Genomic DNA, 19639 nt, shown 5'->3' with positions numbered 1-19639 from the left:
ATTGGCTTTCAATAGTTACTTGGATTGTGCAGAATATAACGCAAGTCTCTCAGAAGAAACGGTCACCTTCAGTATTTGCCTCAACTTGTCTGTACCCACCATGGCCCTAGAAGCAAAACTCTTGTAGCATGGGTAGTATATTGTTCTAGTAAAATAAAAACCAAACTCTAGTCAGGCTTCTTTCATCTCCTGAACTCACTCTGTGTATTGGCAAATGAGGAGGCCATATGTTCTGCATGCCAGATGATTTTTGCTGAACTCTCTATGTCCTTTCAAAATGAGATCTAACTAGACTGGAAGGCCATGTTAAAAGACTTGTGTGATGCTGTGATCCTTTTTTTTTTTCAATCTTGCATTAATACCTGTGCAAAGACCTTAAGGATTTATGTGTGTAACAGTTCTTTGGCAGGGATATTTTTTAAAAAAAAGTAAATCTTAAAGTGGAAATTTGAAGTTGTATCTGTAAAAACCACTAGAGATCTTTTTTCTTCTGGGAAACTTGTAGTAGAAGGTCACAGTATAGTTTCAGTGTGTTGCAAGTCTTCACTTTTCTGTAAGATACTACTTACTGTCTTGTACATACAGTGTTTATTTTAAAGCAGAGAGGTCTTCAGTTACTGTGTATCATCAGTATATATGAAGGCTGCTGAGTTTTTATTTCATGATCCCTACAGTTGGCTGTTTTATTGAGTTATTCTTGAAGCCAGTTATTCCTGTCTGGGCTGAGATAATGTGCTTGCAAGAACTTCAGTTAATACTGCTTTATTGGAATAGAGTGAAAAAGACACATCAGTAACTTTCCATAGATGAAGAGAACTCTTAGATACGATAAACTGTAGAGTTACTTCAGTTTAATGGCCACTTTGATCTTGCTTTGGCTTTTAATATTAATACATTGTTTCCTTTGAAATTGATCTTTTCCCTCAGTGGATTAAGAATGCATTTGTGTTTTAGTCTTTTGTAAAAAATGTAACAATCTTTACAGTAGCTGTTGAAGTATTGAAGTATTATTCAGTCACTCAAGGTAACTTTTACCTTAATGAAATCTTACTTTCCTTTGTAGAATAAATTGGTGCTTTCAAAATATGTAACATTTTACAGTCATACAGTTAATTTATGAGCAGACTTTTGGAGACTGTTACTGTTTAGCAGTGCCTCTTATAATTCACTCTTTAAGTTAGTACACTAATTAGCAATGTTCTACAATATTGCTTATCTATAAGGTGTGTATTAATATAAAGCAAAGTTCTAGCCTAGAAAAGTGCAGACCTTTTCCTTTCATATTCTTATATTCTACACTTTTATAAAAAGAATAAATGAATTAAGAGACACAATTAAAAAGGAAGGCATATGATTTTATCACAGTTACATTTAAAAAAGTCTTAATTTTGTTAGAACTATTCACTTTTGAGAATCAAAAGAGAATTGTGCTGAATTAATAAACATGGTTTTTGAGATATTAAAAGAGTAGATGAGAAGAGCTAAATGAAAGGTTACAAATATTCTGTTAATATCATTAGGATAATATTGCTTCAAAGTAATTTTTCCCAAGCTACTACTTACTTATTAATACTGAAACTTACTTGCTTTTGTCTTTTTTTTTTTTTTAAGAAAAAAATGAAAGGTAGGAGGGATGAGATTACTTTAAGGACATGATACGAGTGTGAAATCACTCCTACACATTACTGATGATGCATTTTGAGAACTCTGCATACAGTAACTCGTGATTGAAGTTAAATAAACTAGTTTATGTAACTAAAAAGTGTGTATGTGAAAAAAAAAATTGTCTTGGTTTCATTAGTTGGATATTTGCTTAAATTACTCTGGTTACTAGAGCTTACAGAATTAATTTAATCAGATATCTGGATAATAACTAACAATTCTTAATTAGGAAAGAATTCTCAGCTGTCAATAGAATGTTAAATATGAAAGCTGTGTATCTTCTTTCAAGAAAAAGATTTAGTATGACTAATACGATTCTGACTGTATAGAAGAGAAAGTGCATCCCAATCTGAACTGAGCGATAATAACTTTCAAAGATGTTTCCCTTGGTGTTAATCTGGACACCTGAATATGTCAGATCTGCTAGTAAGTAACTCTACAAGGAGTTTTTTTGAAGGGTTCTCTTCTTCAGCAGCACCCTGAAATGTCTATTTTACACCTAATTTTTATTAATAAGCAAATCTGAAAATTCTACATGCAATAACTATTGAAGTCATTAGACTGGTAACTAAAAAGTGTGTGTGCAAAAAAGTTACCCTTGTTTTTCTCATTGATGCACTTTGTTTAGAGGCAGAGTTTCTCAGGCCTCAGTGGAGTTGCCCCTGTAATGTTGAGAGTGAACACCAACCAATAAAATAATTTCAAATAAATTAGAAAATCCCAACAGGAATGCTTAATAGACTTCATATCATGAGATGTTACCTACCTTTACATATTAAATAGATCTTTTAGGATTAGTTTAGAATATAATAATTGCAGGAAAATAGGTGATGACGCCCTTGAAGTTATTAATACAGCATGTTGTGTATTATTAACACACCTATTTGTGTGATGTATTACTGGAGACATTCCTAGCTGTAGAGTTCTAATAAAAGGTACATGCATAATTAGGTAAAGTGAGTTACAGCTAAGCAAACTCCATTGACTGCTCATGCAACTGTTAAGTTAAACACTCACTTATATAGTCATTAATATTTTATTTTTTTGCAGTTGAATGAACTATCTTTTAGACACAGCATTATTTTCACTTGTCTCCCCCTTTCAGCTACATTTATGTTTTTCATTTCAGTTCTTCATGTGTATATTGTAAGTTCCCAAGCCCTATCTCTCTACACTAAGCAAAGATTTTTTGCAAAATAATCTCAGTCATTCTATTACTGTTTTATCTCTCAAGGATTTCTGTATCTATATATGAAGAGTTAAGTGTCTCACCTGCTCAGAATACTGTTGGTAGTGAAGGCTGCTTTTCTGAAATTGCTAAATTTTTTTGATGACAGATTTGATCAAGAATATCTTCTTGTGTTTCTTTAAGGAATGTCACTGTCAGCAGGATCTTCTCCTCTTCATTCTCCCAAAATAACTCCTCATACATCTCCTGCTCCTCGAAGAAGAAGTCATACTCCTAACCCAGCAAACTATATGGTGCCTACTAGTGCCTCTGCGTCTGTCACTAACGCTGTCTCTCAGCCTCCATCTACTGGCCAGGTGATCCAGAAGGAAACAGTGGGTGGAACAACATACTTCTACACTGATACAACTCCAGCACCTCTCACAGGAATGGTATGTTGGCTTTCAATGCACAGCTGCCTGAAGTTTGTAAGTGCTGAATTGGTTGATACTACAGATATTATTGACGCTATAAACCGCTTATTCTGTATGAAGATTAGGCCTTTTAGTTAATTTAGTTATTCTCCAAAAATCACTGAAATATAAGGACCAGAGAATTTTTAGTATATTTTTTCATGTACAGCTGTGTAGACCTTTCTGGGGTTTTAGCATAGCAACAGCAAGAAAGCATTCTGTATGTCTCAGTAGATACATACATAATGAGAAAACATCAAGAAGTCAATTTTTTTTGATAGGTTAAATAGCTCTTATATTTACAGTGATGGGGAAAAGGTGGTTACAAAACTCTTAAAATAACTGTGTACATACATATATACATATATACCTCCCTCTCCCTTGAGATTGTTATAAGTGAATACCACGTAAAAAATTGTAAGATATCTGACAATGTATTTGTAACTTGTACTGTACATGAGGATTGCATAGTTCTGTAGTTTGAGCTGAAAGAGTAAGAAAACTCTTCATTTACCTTATCCTTAAGGACTTTAAAAAGCTTCTTGAAATATTTTATTTTTAGGTTTTTCCAAACTACCACATCTACCATCCAGCTGCTCCTCATGTTGCTTACATGCAGCCAAAAGCAAATGCACCTTCCTTCTTCATGGCAGATGAGCTCAGACAGGTAAGATGGTAGAGAGTTTAAAGGAAAAATGCATATCTTGGTAAAAAATAGAAAATGGCTAATGGTAGAAGAGAAATAGACACTTGCAATCTGTGCAGTCAGTTTTCCCTGTGGAGAATTTGAAAAATCAAATCTTGTAGTAGGTGAAGTGCAACAGAGAGTGGGGGCAAGTTAAAATATATATGACTGCAATCTAATCTGCATACCATGATTTACTATTTGGCTCAGTACTATTACTGATGCGGTTTTTTGGTCTGCATGGGTTTATTTTTGTTCTATTATTTTAAGCTGCAATACTATTCAGTTTTAAAGTCTCCCACTGAAATGAAAGTCTATGCAGTGTATATTAGTTGAAGAGCTCTTCTCAGGGCTCATCATCTTAAGGCTGACTGTGAGTATTATTCATTTTAGCTTTACTGTAGTAGGTGCCTTTGTTGGTGCCAGCTATAACAAATGTCTTCTGAAGCTACTTCAAGAATTTAGGTATTTTATCGTTCAAATTTTCAAGCTAGTGGTCTTCTGATTCTCTCTGCCCTAGGCACTTGCATCAATTCTCTGTTTTAGTATGGGTAGCTAGTACTTCAAAGACAATGTATTCTTAAATAATCAAAAATAATGAGCTGAATTATAATGTTCAAAACTTAACTTAATTTTTCCTTAAGGAACTCATCAACAGACACTTAATAACTATGGCCCAGATTGATCAGGCTGATATTCCTGGTAAGTAAGTCTTTCTCAAAACTCGAAACAGTGGTCATGTTTTTCTGCAACCATGCGCATTCATCTATATTAATAAAATCTTGCAAAAAATTCCAACTGTTATTATTATTTCATGGAGCTTTAATAATTAGCCTGAGCCATGGTTAACCAAATGCAAAATTAAAGAAATATGAACCATTCTTTTGTCTTCTATTGTAATTTTCTTGTTTTGAAACTCCTTAATGGTTAGGAATACTTCAAATTACTGAGAAAGAAAAAAATCATTAAGGCAATAATGCCTTGTGAAGAACAGTTTTGTATTACTTTAGTAATAGATATTAGGTATGTCTTCAAATGATGCATATATTTTTCAAAGGTTGTATGTAAACTAGCAGAGCAGTTTGTTTTGAAGTGACTTGGCTGGTATATCAGAGAAGGCTTTGTACTAGCTGTCAGGCAAAAGAACCATATACTGTTCCCTGTGATTTGGCTTTTGGGGAGTTTACATTATTCAGCTGGATTTGAACAGTTTTTACTTGCTGTATCTTCTTGAATGTGTGCATAATATAATAATGATGCAGTTTATAAAAATGCAGTTTAGTGTTTTAATCCAGATGAAGTGCAAGGGTAATGTAATCTCTTAATCTGATTAGTAAACCTTTAGTACGTCTCTCTTCCCATTTTCTAAACCAGTATTTTAAAATGCATAAGACTGATACTTGCTTTTTTTTTTTTCTGATGAGAATGGGGTTCTTACTATGGTGTGAAGTCTGCATGGAAATTGGTGCTAATTATTGAATCACTGTAGGAAAACACTAAACAAATATCAATCACAAGGGTGAATTTCTAAGGTAAATGAGAAGATGGCAGACGGAACTGTGCATGTATTCTGTTGATTTTACTTGGTGTAATGCTTCTACTGAAGACAATAATTTTGGCTCTGTGGGATCACTTCTAGGAACCTACCAATGTGTTGGTATTAAAGTAAAAGTGAATTTTAACTTCACATGCACCTAAAAAATGGTGGAGATAATTTATTAATGAAAGTCATTTTAATTTTCTCTGCTACTCAGTAACTTTCTCAAGTCAGCTGAGGCCTAATGTATTTCTGTGTATAAACTGATTGTAGCAGTTCCTGCAGAAGTGGACAGCTACCACAGTCTTTTTCCTTTGGAACCACTGCCACCGCCCAATCGGATACAGAAAACGAGCAACTTTGGCTACATTACATCGTGCTATAAAGCTGTAAATAGTAAAGATGACCTGCCATATTGCCTTCGGAGGATACATGGTGAGAGAAATTGAGGTGTCTCAGAGTAAGACTAAGCATTCCTAAACATACCAGTCATATTTTAGTGTCTGGTTGCTTCTCAGAAGTTTCAGACGAAATGTTAAAGTAAAAATTTCTCATTCTAAACATTATACTTTAAACTGTGGGTTTCATTTTCTTCCTAGGTTTTCGTCTTGTTAACACAAAGTGCATGGTATTGGTTGACATGTGGAAAAAGATTCAGCACTCAAATATCGTAACTTTGCGTGAAGTGTTTACCACTAAAGCTTTTGGAGAACATTGTAAGTTTTTCTTTTTTCTTTCCCACTGCCCCACCGCCCTGCTTTCCCCAGCTGATGTGTTGGTACTTTTTTCAAATGTGCTTGAGTTAATAAAAATCACCTGTTCTATTTTTAAGCTTTAGTGTTTGCATATGATTTTCATGCTGGAGGAGAGACTATGATGAGCAGACACTTCAATGACCCGAGTGCTGATTCCTATTTCACAAAACGGAAATGGGGTAAGGAAACCACACTATCGTGTAATACTTCTGTACACTGTTTCCAATACTTCAACAGTAAACATCTGGTCACAAATAGTGGTTCAGTTTAATTTTTTGGCTGATCACTTCTGTCATCCTGAATGATTGATATGAGAGAACTCTTCTTCACCACCTCTTTGTAAAATTATTTTAATTATCAAACAAGTATAAAAATTGACATCAGTATATGAGGGAATTAGAGCTCTTTGAAAGAAAAATAAGTTGGAACAAAACTGGGAGCCAGGAGCTTTGGTGTCTTTATTGCAGGTCTGTCACCAGGTAACACCTAACATTTAATGGTGATGAGTCCAAAATTCAAAATATACACTATGCCAATTTGATGCTTGCTGTTTAGGTGTCCTATCCCTTGATTTTTTTTCCTCGCTATGTATTATGAGGAATAACTAGGCAGTATTTTATTTGATGGTTTGAAATGTGAAATACTAGTTAAGACAAGAAATGGATTGAAAAATCCCTATACCATATTCTTTTCAGACACCAACTTTGCATCTTAGGTCTGAGGTTTTTTTAATCATATTTATACATAATTTCATTGGAGTCACTAAAATTACATCAACATTCTTAAATAAAATCTGTCACAGGATGGTCTGTGGCTCTGCAAGTAGCACAGTAGAGCTCATATGCTTGTGACTAAAGCCTTTTCCCCTCCAAAACAGTGTGCTGTCAAATAATTCTTCCTGTTAGGACCATTTTATGACCCCTGCAATCTTACAAACTGCTGTCAGGTGCTTGGAACACAGTAGTGCCATGCTGAGAAAGAGAGGTGGTCACTGCTGAATGGAATCACAGAAAGACTTAAGGTAGAAAAATATCCCACAGAGCTTTTTTGGACCAATGTCTTGCTTGATGCAGGACCAGCTCTGAAACTGTATTAGGGATGACCAGAGGACTGTGACATGTCCTGTCTTTCTGGTTTTTTTTATTACAGCAGATCTTCCCTAAATGTCTTTAGGCTCCCAGCATATGAAGAGAAACAGAAGCTAAGGTTTTTTCCTTTCTTGTGCCTTTTGAAATTAGAGCTTTTAACTGTGTATTTAAACTGTTCCAAAGGTTGAGATGTAGAAATTCACTTGGCTATCTCTTACATCAGAGTATAGCAGTTTAGTAGTGTGTGGATATGTTCAAAAGCTTGAAAAAAACCTAACATACATTCAAAGACTTGTGAATACCTTACATACTGCATAATTCTCACTGACTTTGCACTGAGGTGACCAGTATAAGTGGAGATGGAACTTGATTTCCACCACTGATTTTGATGGCAGTATCTCAGATGGAGGAAACCCTAGTTTGATGTGTCATACCCTGTGATGAAACAGAGTCCAGTTACAGATTCAATGAGCCTGATGTAAAACTAATTTGGTGAGATAAAACTGGAAGATCTACTGCCAGGTTAATGACTGTTACGTGCAGGACTAGACTTCTGAGCATTTCCCAGTCATGGTTTTCAATTTCCATGTAAATCAGTCCTTGTTATGTTTTTGTATCTCTCTAGAGAATCATAGAAGAATGATGTTTGTTCTAGATAAAAAAATAGAAGTTACAATAAAATTCTTGGGAACACATTCTTCTGTCACACTGGAAAATAATTAAGTTGTGGTCCTATAAAGGGCAGTCATGTCTCATTAATCTATCAAAGTTCTTTAAAGGAAGATCCAGTAGATAAGACCTTGGAGTTTTCATTGAAGTCCAACACGGTCTTTAAAAGAACTTAAGTAGTCATGTGGCAGAGAAAGTTCTCAGTTGGGGTAATGCCTGGTTAGAGTATTGGAAATAGAAAGAGGGAACAGTGAAGATCACTGATGGGTCTCACAAGATGATGTCCTGGGAATTGTATTTCTTAACAAATTCACTTGTTTGCTCTGAAGATAAATGGTCTGTCAAAGTTTGCTGGTAATACCAAATTATTTGGATTGTTAGAAGCAAAGGCCAATTGGGATTGATTGCAGAAGGATCTTACAAGACTGGAACTCCTGCTGATAATATAGCAGGTGATGTAATGTAAGCCAGTGTGATCAAAGGAAAAATGGAACTAGCTTTAAACATGAAATGATGGCCTCTATTGTGACTGTTGCCACTCAGTTATAGGTCTGGGGCCACAGTTAAGTAGATGGAAGAAAATACTGTCCTCATACTGAATAGCTATAAATAGGAAACAGGTTGATGTAGCTTATTAAGAACAGAGCAACAAAATGGTAGATGTTGTGTTCAAGATGTGTGTGCCTGATAGACTCCTATCTGTAGTTGTGGTCGTCCTCATGTGTTTTGAAGGGTTTAGAAGAGCATCAAAGAAGTCGAGGTGACAGGGATGATGAAAGATGCAGAACAGCTGGATAAGGAACAGGAAAGTGGAATAATGCTTTTTTGTGCTTTTAAAGATGGAAAGGAATTTAATGGGGTTAAAAAGGACTGGAATATGGTCTGAAAAATCATCTGGAATAATGAAGAAATGAATAAAAAAATATTTATTATTTCTTCCAGCCTAAAATTAAGGACTTACCAATGAAACTAGACAGATAGTAAATTCAAAACCTTTGTAAAGATAATTAAGTCATGGAACTTTCAGATTATTGTGGACGTTTGCCCAGGTTCAAGGGGCAAGTGGGCTTACTCATGGAAAAGAAACATTTGGGGACTGCAAAGACATGATATTTACTTCTGGGCTGCAAATCACTGGAGACTAATAGAATATTCTACTTGTTTATGTTTATACACTTCAGTGTTCATGGCAAGCTGATTTGAGTGTGTGTCTTTGTAACAGGTTCATGGGCTATCTGGACCATACTTCAACTTCCTTTTATAGGCAGGAATGCTGTGGAAAACTGGAAACGAGACATTGATGTCTGTTCAAAGTATTATTTAATTAAAATGAGCTGTTGCAACAGAACTTACAGGGATATGCAGGGAAGATCTGTCTCCTGACTATGACACCTACTACCTGCTCTTCCACTCTTTTTAGTAAATAAATTAGGGGAATAGTCACCTGAATTCCTAAGTTTTGCCAAATCTTTCTGCATATCTTTGCTTTGGCTTTTTTTTTTTTTTTTTTTTTTTTTTTTTTAATAACTGCTGCTTTCTAGTCTAGTCCTTGGTAGAAGGAGCAATTTAAGAGAGAAAAATAAGATTGCATACCTATAACTTGATTTCTCAGAATTGCCTGCCTTCACGGATCCTTTCTCCATCCCCTCACAGAGTTTCTTGGCCGTCTGCCTGCCTAGAGGAGACTCCCAAGAGAAGCAGGGGAATGGATGGAAGTTGGGTACTCTGCAGCATGAGGCCCAGATTAGTACAATTGCTTTTAAAGGTTTTAGGAGGCACAACACTGTGAACCTGATCAGTGAACTCAGAATTTGATTTCAGGTATGCAACCTTATTTATGTTGAACACTTCAGTTGGCAACATGAGACCTTGATAGTAAAAAGATGAGGATTATAGTTCATGTGGCTGTCTTGCATGTCACTGGTGTCAATGTTGTCAGTCTTGGGTGTTTTCTTCTTGCCATGTTATTTACAGAGCCTGTTACAGAACTACCTTGGTAGAGATTTGGTGTGGGAGAGAAAAATAGCAGCTTACATTTATTTTTATACTGTAAACTAATGTCTCTAACTTCTGAATGCAGTAGAATTTGTTGCTTGTGTTCTTTATTCAGTGATACCTCCTCTTTCTTCAGATGATAGTGTGATAATCTAACATTGTTCTGTCATATTTGACTAAATTTGCACATGTTTTAAAATCAGGAATTTGTACTCAAAGTACATTTATTTGAAAAGTTTCTTTTTACTTTATTCTCGCTTCTTATATTTCCTTGAAACATTTCTTCATACTCTAAACATTAAATCTGTTGTTCTAGAACTTTTTGGTTTTCTTCCACCTTTTTTATGTTTCTTAGCTTCAGATTATAGTATGTATTAGTGCATTTATGAATTTAGTGAAATTATATTCTCTTTCCATTAGCAAGTTAACCCAAAAGTACTGAAATGTTGCTCTTAACAGTCCAATAGTTGAATGGTAAACCAAATTCTGAATGTATGTACTTTAGAAGTTATTTTAGCCAGAGAGAATCCCAGCAAATTAACAGTCACTATTGACAGCTGCCAGAAAGGTTTGTCCTGATGAGTTTTTGTGGTTGGCAGAGATAAACATGCCTTTGATATGTCCTTTGGTCTGCTTTGAAACACTGAGTAATTAAATGTTGGTGTACACACTGTTAGTAGGAGTTTTCAGCAGCACAGTGTCTGTTTTTCAGCAAACAAATACTTTCTGATGAAGATAAGCACACTCCAGGAAACTTGCTTTGCTTTTGACACATTCTGATATATTAATAGTAGTATGTCATGCACAAAAATGGACTTCACTGCTGACTTTACAGCTTTTGCATCCCCATGTGCTGAGTGTTTTTTCATAAAATACCCCTTCCATTGAAAAAGAAATAAGTTATGTGATGACTAGATGAATAGTGTGTGATGAGAAGTAAGAATATATGAATATTGAAAGTCAGCATGATGTTTTTGAAGACAAAATATGTGATTAATAATTATCCTAAAATACGTTTGCCAAAAGCAGCAACTTTTTCAAAGTAAGTTCAAGTTTTCAGTAGTTTTTGAATTTTTACAAAAAATATTGCTGCACTCTAGTAGTTCAGAACCTTTCTGTATATTGAGAACTGGGAAATGTAAGACCAAATGCCAAGTTTTCCTGAAGGAGAAATGAAGGCTGCTGCATTTGTCTTGTTTTCAGTACTTTAACTTAGGAACACCAAATAAACACTGAACAATTCACAGTTCTAAATGTAAAAGATTGATTTACAAACCCGAGAGGTTCAGTTTAGTAAACAGCTATATCTTTCATAGGGTTTTTTTTCTTCATGACTGTGTGAGAATTGTTGTTTCTTAGCATGCTGTCTGACAGTTTCTGATGATGTCAAACAGGTACTACTGCTGGTGTTCCCAGGTCTTACTTCCCACCCCAGGGCTATTCCTGGATTCATACTTGCACTGGAGAATAAAATTTCATTTGAATGCTTTTTATAACAGGCATAAACTTAATATACACATGCACACCAGTACAGAGGGTAATTTTTTTGTTTTGTTGTCAACAGCATACCACAGAACTTAAAAGTAATTGTCAGCATTTTTATTTATTTATGTTTATCCCAATGTGGCAAGGAAAAAGAATGGATAATCTCTGTTTTTGAAATGGCAGGTTTTAAATTTTTAATCTTTTTCCATTAGTGGCTGTGTTCTAAATCAGAGATGAAATTATTGGGAGAGGTGAATCTGCCATGCATAAGTGGGAAGAACACAGTCTGAAATTTTGCTTGTTGTAGCCATAGATTCAGCATGTGGTGGGGGGAAGCCTTTGCAAATCAACCATGGAAGCTCTTAAAAAAACCCCCACTTTTTCAAGTAACACTCTGACCATTTGGGTAATGTTTACTTATATTCTTATGATGTTTTTCCTTGTATTCAGCACTGTTTGGAAAGCTTTCCAACTGTGGGTTTCTCCTGAAGAGAAAGCTTTTGGGTCTCATCTCCTTGGGTTCTTACTCAAGTGCTGTCTGCGGCAGATCTGATGGGCCTCTGGAGATATACATCATAGTCAGTATTGCAGCCAACTGAACTGCTTTTAATCCGGCTTATTTTGAACAGAGATATGTCAGAGGGCATTTCAAAGCTGATTCTTCCCATGTTTTAGCTTGTATGTTTAGCATGTGTGAATCTGGGGTGCAGCCAGCTGGTTTGAAAGCAGCAGCTTAGATTTGGCTGTAGCCTCAAGTAAGTTTTGCCAGTACTAAAATGATGTTGCTTGTGATTTTCTGATGGATGAGAAGATGTGTTCAACTCTGGTCTTTCAGTGTATATTGGATATTCTCTTCGTTATATTGCCTTAATTTGAAAATCAAAGGGCAGGTGCTGTTATGCATGCAGAAAAATAAATGCCAAGTTTTGGCTTTTCTCTCTCTTAGGGATATTATAGCAATATTTCTATTCTGCACTTACTTCGTACAGATGTAACAGTACGAAGTATCCATGCACATCCCTGTTAAACTTACTACTGATGTTGCTGTTCACCAAATACAAAGTGCATTCTGCAGCAAGTAGTGAAGAGAGTCTCAACTAACAGGAGGTTTATCTCTTCAGTCATTTTATATTATAATTTTTGTCATGCTGAAGAAGAGAGAATTATGAGGGGGAAAAGTTTGCTACATGAGACTTCTGGTATGATGATTTTTGTGGGCAGTGATTTGCATAAAGATTCATCAGGGGCCAGAAAAAACAAACAATCTCATTATATTCAGCTTTCAGTAGACATTGCTTTTTAAAGGAGTCAGTATCTTGATCTTCATAATCTAAACCAAAGTACCTTAAACCTGAAAAACAATTTAAAATTTCAAAAATGGACAAAACAAAGCTCAAATGAAAGCTGGTAATATTTCCAGCTCAACACCCAAAGTCAGTAAAATTTCCAAGTTAAAGGTTATCAGTAATGTGTTCCACTTTTTTTCACTGTGCATATATTTTGTGTGTGCATACACATGCAAGCATACCCATGCTTACTTTGATCAAATGCACAGATGTTGATCTGGTTGTGTAGGAAAAGGGGGGGGAAAAACCCCGAACCTCAAAAAAATAACAAAAATAAAAATACAAAGCAACCCAAAAACCACCAAACAAACAAAAGAAACAAAAAAAGGCAATTTAAAGAAGAGCGCAGTCAGTTTACAGTGAAATCAATCAGATGCTTACATGATTTTACTTAATACTGATGATATTACTGGTCTCAAAATTGGCAAAATCAGTACTGAGGCAAGCTTTTAAAACGTCTCTTGTGTTGTAAAAATGAGATGTACTGTCTTACTCTGGATGTGTTTTCTTCTGCTTCAACTTTGTACAAGGCAAACAATGCCGCTTACTTGAATTACACATATACTTAAAATAATGTTTGTCACCTATATCTTAATTTTTTCATCTGTGACTCAGTATTACTCCAACATGTTTGTAATGTAGGACTTGTGTGTGTTTGCAAAGATTGAGTTTTGCTTTTGAAAGGAGAACTACAAATCTATTTGGAGGGGGAGCAGTACATTTCTTTCATGTGACGGGAATAGGAGTCATGCAGTGATGATTTGTCAGGGAGCTGTGTCACAGCAGAGCATATGTGAAGTTGTGTTCAATGATGTTTAGCCACCAAACCTTTGTCTGATTTGCCCATGTAATTTGAAATTAGCTTGTTATTTTTTTATTATTAGATGATAGAAATTTTTTAATTGGGAAGCCTACCTGCAATAAAGGAGGTTCAATGTTGCACCTATCGCGGTACATGCTCTTTGTTTCAGGATACTGGTGTTTTTACTTCTGAAGTACCTGCATATTTTGATATACCATCTACTTTGAGCAATTTCCAACTAGTGCTCATTCTAAACTTCAAAACATCGTTTCCCTGAATATGAGAGTGAAAATAATAATCCCTAATGAATTGTCAACATTTTCAAAAAACCAAAAGTGAAACCAACCAATGAAGAAAAATCTATTCCCAAACTCACCTTTAAAGCAAAATAGATGTGTCTTTCAAGGACTATGACGAGTTAAATGAAATGAATATGTGAGTTAATTGTATAATTCAAGATGTTGTACTTTGCTTTTTGCACAGCAGCCTTCTACTGATGCTTACAATGTTTTGTTTCTAGGTCAGCATGATGGGCCTCTGCCACGGCAGCATGCGGGATTGCTTCCAGAGTCTTTGATATGGGCATATATTGTGCAGCTCAGCTCTGCCTTACGGACCATCCACACAGCAGGACTGGCGTGCAGAGTTATGGATCCAACGAAGATTCTGGTAACAGGCAAAACAAGGTAATGCAAGCATGCAGTCTCACTATGCTCTGTGTTCTGGCAGCTGCTGACTGTGCACCTGGTACATAAATAGCTGCTAAGTTCTCTCAGCTGGCACGAGGCAGTGTGCTAAAGTGGATACCTTTGGTTTTTTAAAGGTCTTTTAAAACATATTTTGGGAAGACTTACTCATTATCTTCAAACTACAGATCAGACCCACTATTGTCAGTTTAGAAATGTGTTGATTTATTTGTAAACTGAACACTGTCTGTGCATTTTATCAAATAATAAAATCAGTGTTTTCTGATGCATAGTAATTTGCTAATTACTATGCATCATTTACTGATGTCTTTTATCCTATCCTATCAAATGAATGCTAGAGGAAAAATTGAATAACCAATAAAGTTTACTGGCAATTTTTCCTTTTCTCTTCTTGTTCCTGAAGGTTACGAGTTAATTGTGTTGGAGTCTTTGATGTTTTGACATTTGACAACAGTCAAAATAATCCACTGGCATTAATGGCTCAGTTTCAGGTAAGACAACACTGCCGGTTAGGTTGGTGGCTTTGGCGGAGGGATTACTGCAAACCAGTGTGATTCCTTTTGGAAGACAAGCACTTTAATTAAACTGTAGTCCAGTGTATCTGTCTGTAGAATACTGGTTTTTAATTTCTGATTTGATCTTGGTTCTTCCATACACTCTTCAAATTTGCTTGTAGTTTATAAATGTGAATCCTCACTTTGAAATCTTCTGCTTCTAAAATTTCAGTAAGCTCACTGGATAGGTTGAACTACAGTGTTTAGCAAACTTATCAGAAATGACTGTAAACAGAAATTTCTAAATGAAGGAGAAGAAAAAACATTTAGTGCTAGAGATAAAAAATAATGATTCAGTAATAGCTTTTGCTCTGTCTTTTGTGATTTTAGCATAAATACCTAAGTGTTGAATACTGTTGAGAGGAGTACAATCTTTCAATTAACTGCATTTAGGCCCTCTCCTCGTGCCTGAAAGATTCTAGTGTATCTTTATTTTGGGCTCCTAGTTTTTCCGTGCTCTCCTGGTGTTCTCTGAAGCGTGGACTGCATAATTCCTGAATTAAGAAGAACCCCTTTAGACTTAACAAAAACTGTTCCACAGTCATCTGGAGCATCACTGTGTACAGGAGTGCCTCTTTCCCTAACTTCCCCTCAGGGTAAAGTACGTTACTTCAGCAGTCATCACATACCCTGTCTGTACTGGGAGTGAAAGACTACAGTAGGGAGTTGGATTTAATTTATTTTCATTAATTGAGAGTATTCACTGTGAGAACTGGTTATTCAGAGTCTTTGAGTAATAACTGAAATGTTTGAACTTTGGCCAGCAGAAACTAGCTTGTTGGAGACCATGTCCTAGAATATAACTTTTTTTGTTTTTTTTTTTTTTTAATGATACAGTAAAGCAGTTTTCAGTGTACTCTCAGAGTACACTGAAGGATTTCATGCTCACACACACACACTCAGCTACATACCAGTGGGCTTTTGGTAATAATTTAGTGGAAAACAGTTGAGAGAAGATGACAATACATGTAATTAAGGGATTCCATGCCTGAAAATGTAATGAGAGGGGTTTTTTGTTAAAATCTAAGTACTTCTCTATTTTAATTTCAGCTTAGAAAGGGATTCTCCTGAGATACGGTGGCATTCAAGTAAAGAAAAACATTTAATATACTTGGAGATACAAATTTAAAAATACTTGCAGGTACACTAGTCCGTCAAAAGCACTTACCACCATAGCAGCTCAACACATGGCAGATGACTTGCTTATAATGCCTATTTCTGTTTAGGGGGAATGGCTTTTCATGTTTTATACGTTGTTAATATTCACTTTCTTTAGGTTGCACTGCTAAACCAGAAAAGAAGTACTCCTAAATTCTTAATTTGGAAGATCTAAACTGCAGTTAGTAAATACAGTATAGCATTTTCTCTTGCTGCTTTTTCTAAAAGGGCTAGGTTTTCACTGCCCATTTTCTTCCTTCAGAGGTGCCAGATTGAGTTAATTCCTTGAAATTTAGGAGTAATTTCTCATGCTCTACCTTTGTTTGCCCTAGCAAGATAAAATTACAAAATAACAGCTGCTGCTCATCCTTTTTCCTTTCAATCCATGGCCCAGTTCCTGAATTCCTCTGGGACTCCTGTGACTGTTAAAAATGTAGGTTATCTCTTGGTTTACTGCCCAGCTAATGTGCATTTCCTTGTTGTCGTCTTCAGTGGCGAAAAGTCTGTTTGTCAGGATTTGCCATTTCTGGCTATTTCTCATGGTTAATATAAAGAGAGAGATTTTGGCCAGAACAGTGAGGAGCTATGTAGAAGGAATGCAATTGTTTCTTTACCATCTGTGTTAAACACATTGATCTCTGTGATCATTTAAGAGTTACGTAAAGGTAACAATAAGGGAAGCTAAAAAGAAGTAAATGAAATATGAATGGGCACTTGTATTAAAAACCAAACAGTAGCACACAACTTCCTGCCCCACCCCAGTCCATAGGTTTTGTGTCAGTCAGTTGTAAGGTACAGATGGGAAAACTAAATGGTGATTCAGGAAACAGCAAAAAGGTTTAATAAATATTTCTGTATTTGGAATAAAATGTGAGTCCTCCCCTTTACAAAAATGAGATAATGTAAGTTTTACTGTTTTAACAAGGGCTATAAGGTTACTTTTGCTTCAAGTAAATATTTTCAATTTTTGAAATTAACTTTCACATGCACCTCTCCAAATTTAAAGAAACTAGTTTGAAGAGGCATCTCAAGTACTAATATTGACTCTAAAAACCCACCAAAATGTAGGAACTTGGAGGGACTTCGAAGGACAATTCCAGAATTCATCCTTTTAAGTGAATCCATGGAACTTGAGTATGGATGAGCTGATACTCATCCAAGCATAGCAGTGGATCAGGATAAACAAAACAGAAGAAAAAGTAATATTGGTTTCAAAATGTTTCTGGAAAATGGATCCTGTCAGAAATAAGTTTTATTTTAATAGCTTACATGTCTGGCTGGTAAAATCAAGTATATAAAATATTGAGGTATCTCCAGAGATTTTGGCATAGTGGCACATATGTATTTAATATTAAAAAAAATAAGAAAGGGTACCTATGCAATTAACATTTAAATTACTCACTTGACATGCTTGAAATTGATTTGGTTACAGGGAGACATTAATGAAGGGGGCTGTTTCTGAGTTTATCTCCCAGGGCTGGTTTTTAGTGAATGCTATTTAATAGTTCTATCAATGAACTAAATGCTGATAAAATCTTTACTAGCAAAGCTGTCAAGAGATAAAAAATTAAGTTGGTACAGGTTACAGTTATGAATTGAATTGCTAATTAAGTGGTTATTAATTGCATGCAAGGTGCATTTTTAAACAAGAGGCTGCCTGTGCTTAGAAGGTGTAAAGCTTTTCCTTGAATCACAGAATCAACTTAGTATGACTTCATAGTCGCTTCTGATAGTTACTGTAGCAGAAGTTTTCTGTCAGATCTGTGTCAAAAGGAACTTATGGAATCTACAGGAGCATGCAAACACAATAGAGTATAAACAAGAAAATGATTGTATCTAATATTGATCTGTACCTTGCACTAGCAAAGCTTCTACAGCATGTAGGTAACATGTATTTCTGGTGTTTCTGCTGCAAGGAAGTCTAGTAGTTCTTGCATGCCTTCTTTAATCTTTCTTTGCCTAGGAGCAGTAAGAGCTGAATCTGCTAATATTTTCAGAGGATAGGTTAGGACTTAATAGGCATATGTGGATTGCTTCCTTACAGAAAGATTGGTGTAATAAAGCTTCTGAGAAGTCATGTACCCTGTCCGAATGGATAGAGTTGGTCAGCGAATGGTAGTTCAGTTGCTTCTGAAACAGTAACTTGACTCTCAGAAATCCTGAACTTTATGGGGTCTTTCCAGCTTGTGATATTCTGATTCTCCAGTCACACAAGGGAAATATTGCCTTTGTGCTCTTGTAAGACTTCAAACACTGGGTATTGTGATAACATTTTCTTTCAGGGTTTCTGCTAATACTGAGTAGTGAAGTGCCTCCAGAGAGCAGTTCAACTGGCTCAAAATCTGAATTGTCTTAGAGTTACCAGTGTATCTTAAATTGATCAGTCTCTTGACTGAATGCTTGAAGTCTCTAAAATAAGTGGAATCAATCCATGCCACTTTTGTGTCTAAAACAAGTTAATCATTGGGCTGTAATTTGAAAATCGTGTGTTTGGGGCTGCACTGGGGTATTGTAGCCTCTCTGCCAGCTCTTCTGGTAGATGTAATTTGTAAGACAAAAAATTAAGGTTATAAGTCAGATGCTCAAAACCGCACAAAGCTCAAATTCAAAATTTCCTGTCTGATAAATGTAAGATTTTCTCAACCATTTCTAAAATCTAATGCAATCTGTATTATGAAAGCATCTGTGCAAAAGAAGACACCATTTTCTTAGGGTCTTGCCTGAAGTCATGTATTTTCAGTGTCTCAGGGTTGTGTGACAACACAGAATTTATATAGGATATATATTTATGAATGACTAAAAGTTGAAAGGTACTAAGTGTAAAGTAGAGGACTGCAGAAAGAAATATAACTGTGGTTTATACAAATGCATATTTCTTCCAACTCTTTTTGGAGAAAAAAATCATAGAACAAAAATGCCATTGTCTCAGGTGACACACGTTTCTAGATACTGCACCAGCAGAAATCCTCTGTTTAGCAGTGTTCCCTGCTACTGAAATCGACTACTTGGCAGTGGAAGTGAGTTCACACTAAAAAGGGGGTTTATTGCTCTGATTAACTTCTTTGCTAAAGGAAAAAGAATGCTGATACTCAGAAATTCCGTGTTGCTTAGGAAATAGTCTAGCAAATGCCAGTTTCACCTCCTTATCTCAACCACTTTGTCCTTATTTTTGTCTCATTTTCCACTTCCTGTTTCTGTCTTCATTACCTACAAGAATAATATGCTTTTTAACTTTGGACATATTGTGTATCCATGTTCAAATTGTGCTGCTTAATCATACTTGATATAGGAACAGCAGGGACATTGAGAGACTAGAAGGATTTGGTATTTTTCTCGTCCCTCAGCTCCTGGGAGACGTGGCTTCAGGAAAGGCTCAGCTCAGCTACTGCAGCCAGAGGCAGCAAGTGTGGTTATGCCTCTGGGTGGAAGAGCTGTGAGGGGCTGTGGCATGTTCACCATCACAGCACTTCTTTAAAGCTGCCAAATTCTAACCAGAACTTTTAATGCTGCCAGATTTTTTAGCCTTTTTTGTAGAAATGACAGAAGGTGGATTCC

General features: G+C 35.8%; 1 protein-coding gene across 2 annotated transcripts in view; it reads left to right on the top strand.

Moving 5' to 3' along the window:
- The window catches only part of PAN3 (poly(A) specific ribonuclease subunit PAN3), a 79314-nt gene that overhangs the window by 47473 nt on the left and 12202 nt on the right, over positions 1 to 19639 (top strand). Inside the window, exons 8-15 of one of the 2 annotated variants that reach the window (XM_083855892.1) lie at positions 3035 to 3282; positions 3866 to 3970; positions 4633 to 4690; positions 5802 to 5960; positions 6125 to 6241; positions 6358 to 6459; positions 14186 to 14351; positions 14776 to 14863. In XM_083855892.1, coding sequence (XP_083712018.1) covers positions 3035 to 3282; positions 3866 to 3970; positions 4633 to 4690; positions 5802 to 5960; positions 6125 to 6241; positions 6358 to 6459; positions 14186 to 14351; positions 14776 to 14863 — 1043 coding nt within the window. Of the gene's footprint in view, positions 1 to 3034; positions 3283 to 3865; positions 3971 to 4632; positions 4691 to 5798; positions 5961 to 6124; positions 6242 to 6357; positions 6460 to 14185; positions 14352 to 14775; positions 14864 to 19639 lie in introns of both variants that reach the window. The other variant, XM_083855891.1, reaches the window with a different exon arrangement.

Source organism: Zosterops lateralis (genome assembly GCF_965231275.1).
Source record: "Zosterops lateralis genome assembly, chromosome: 2".
In the NCBI taxonomy this organism is placed as follows: domain Eukaryota; kingdom Metazoa; phylum Chordata; class Aves; order Passeriformes; family Zosteropidae; genus Zosterops; species Zosterops lateralis.
This window is presented reverse-complemented; position numbering and strand designations above follow the sequence as displayed.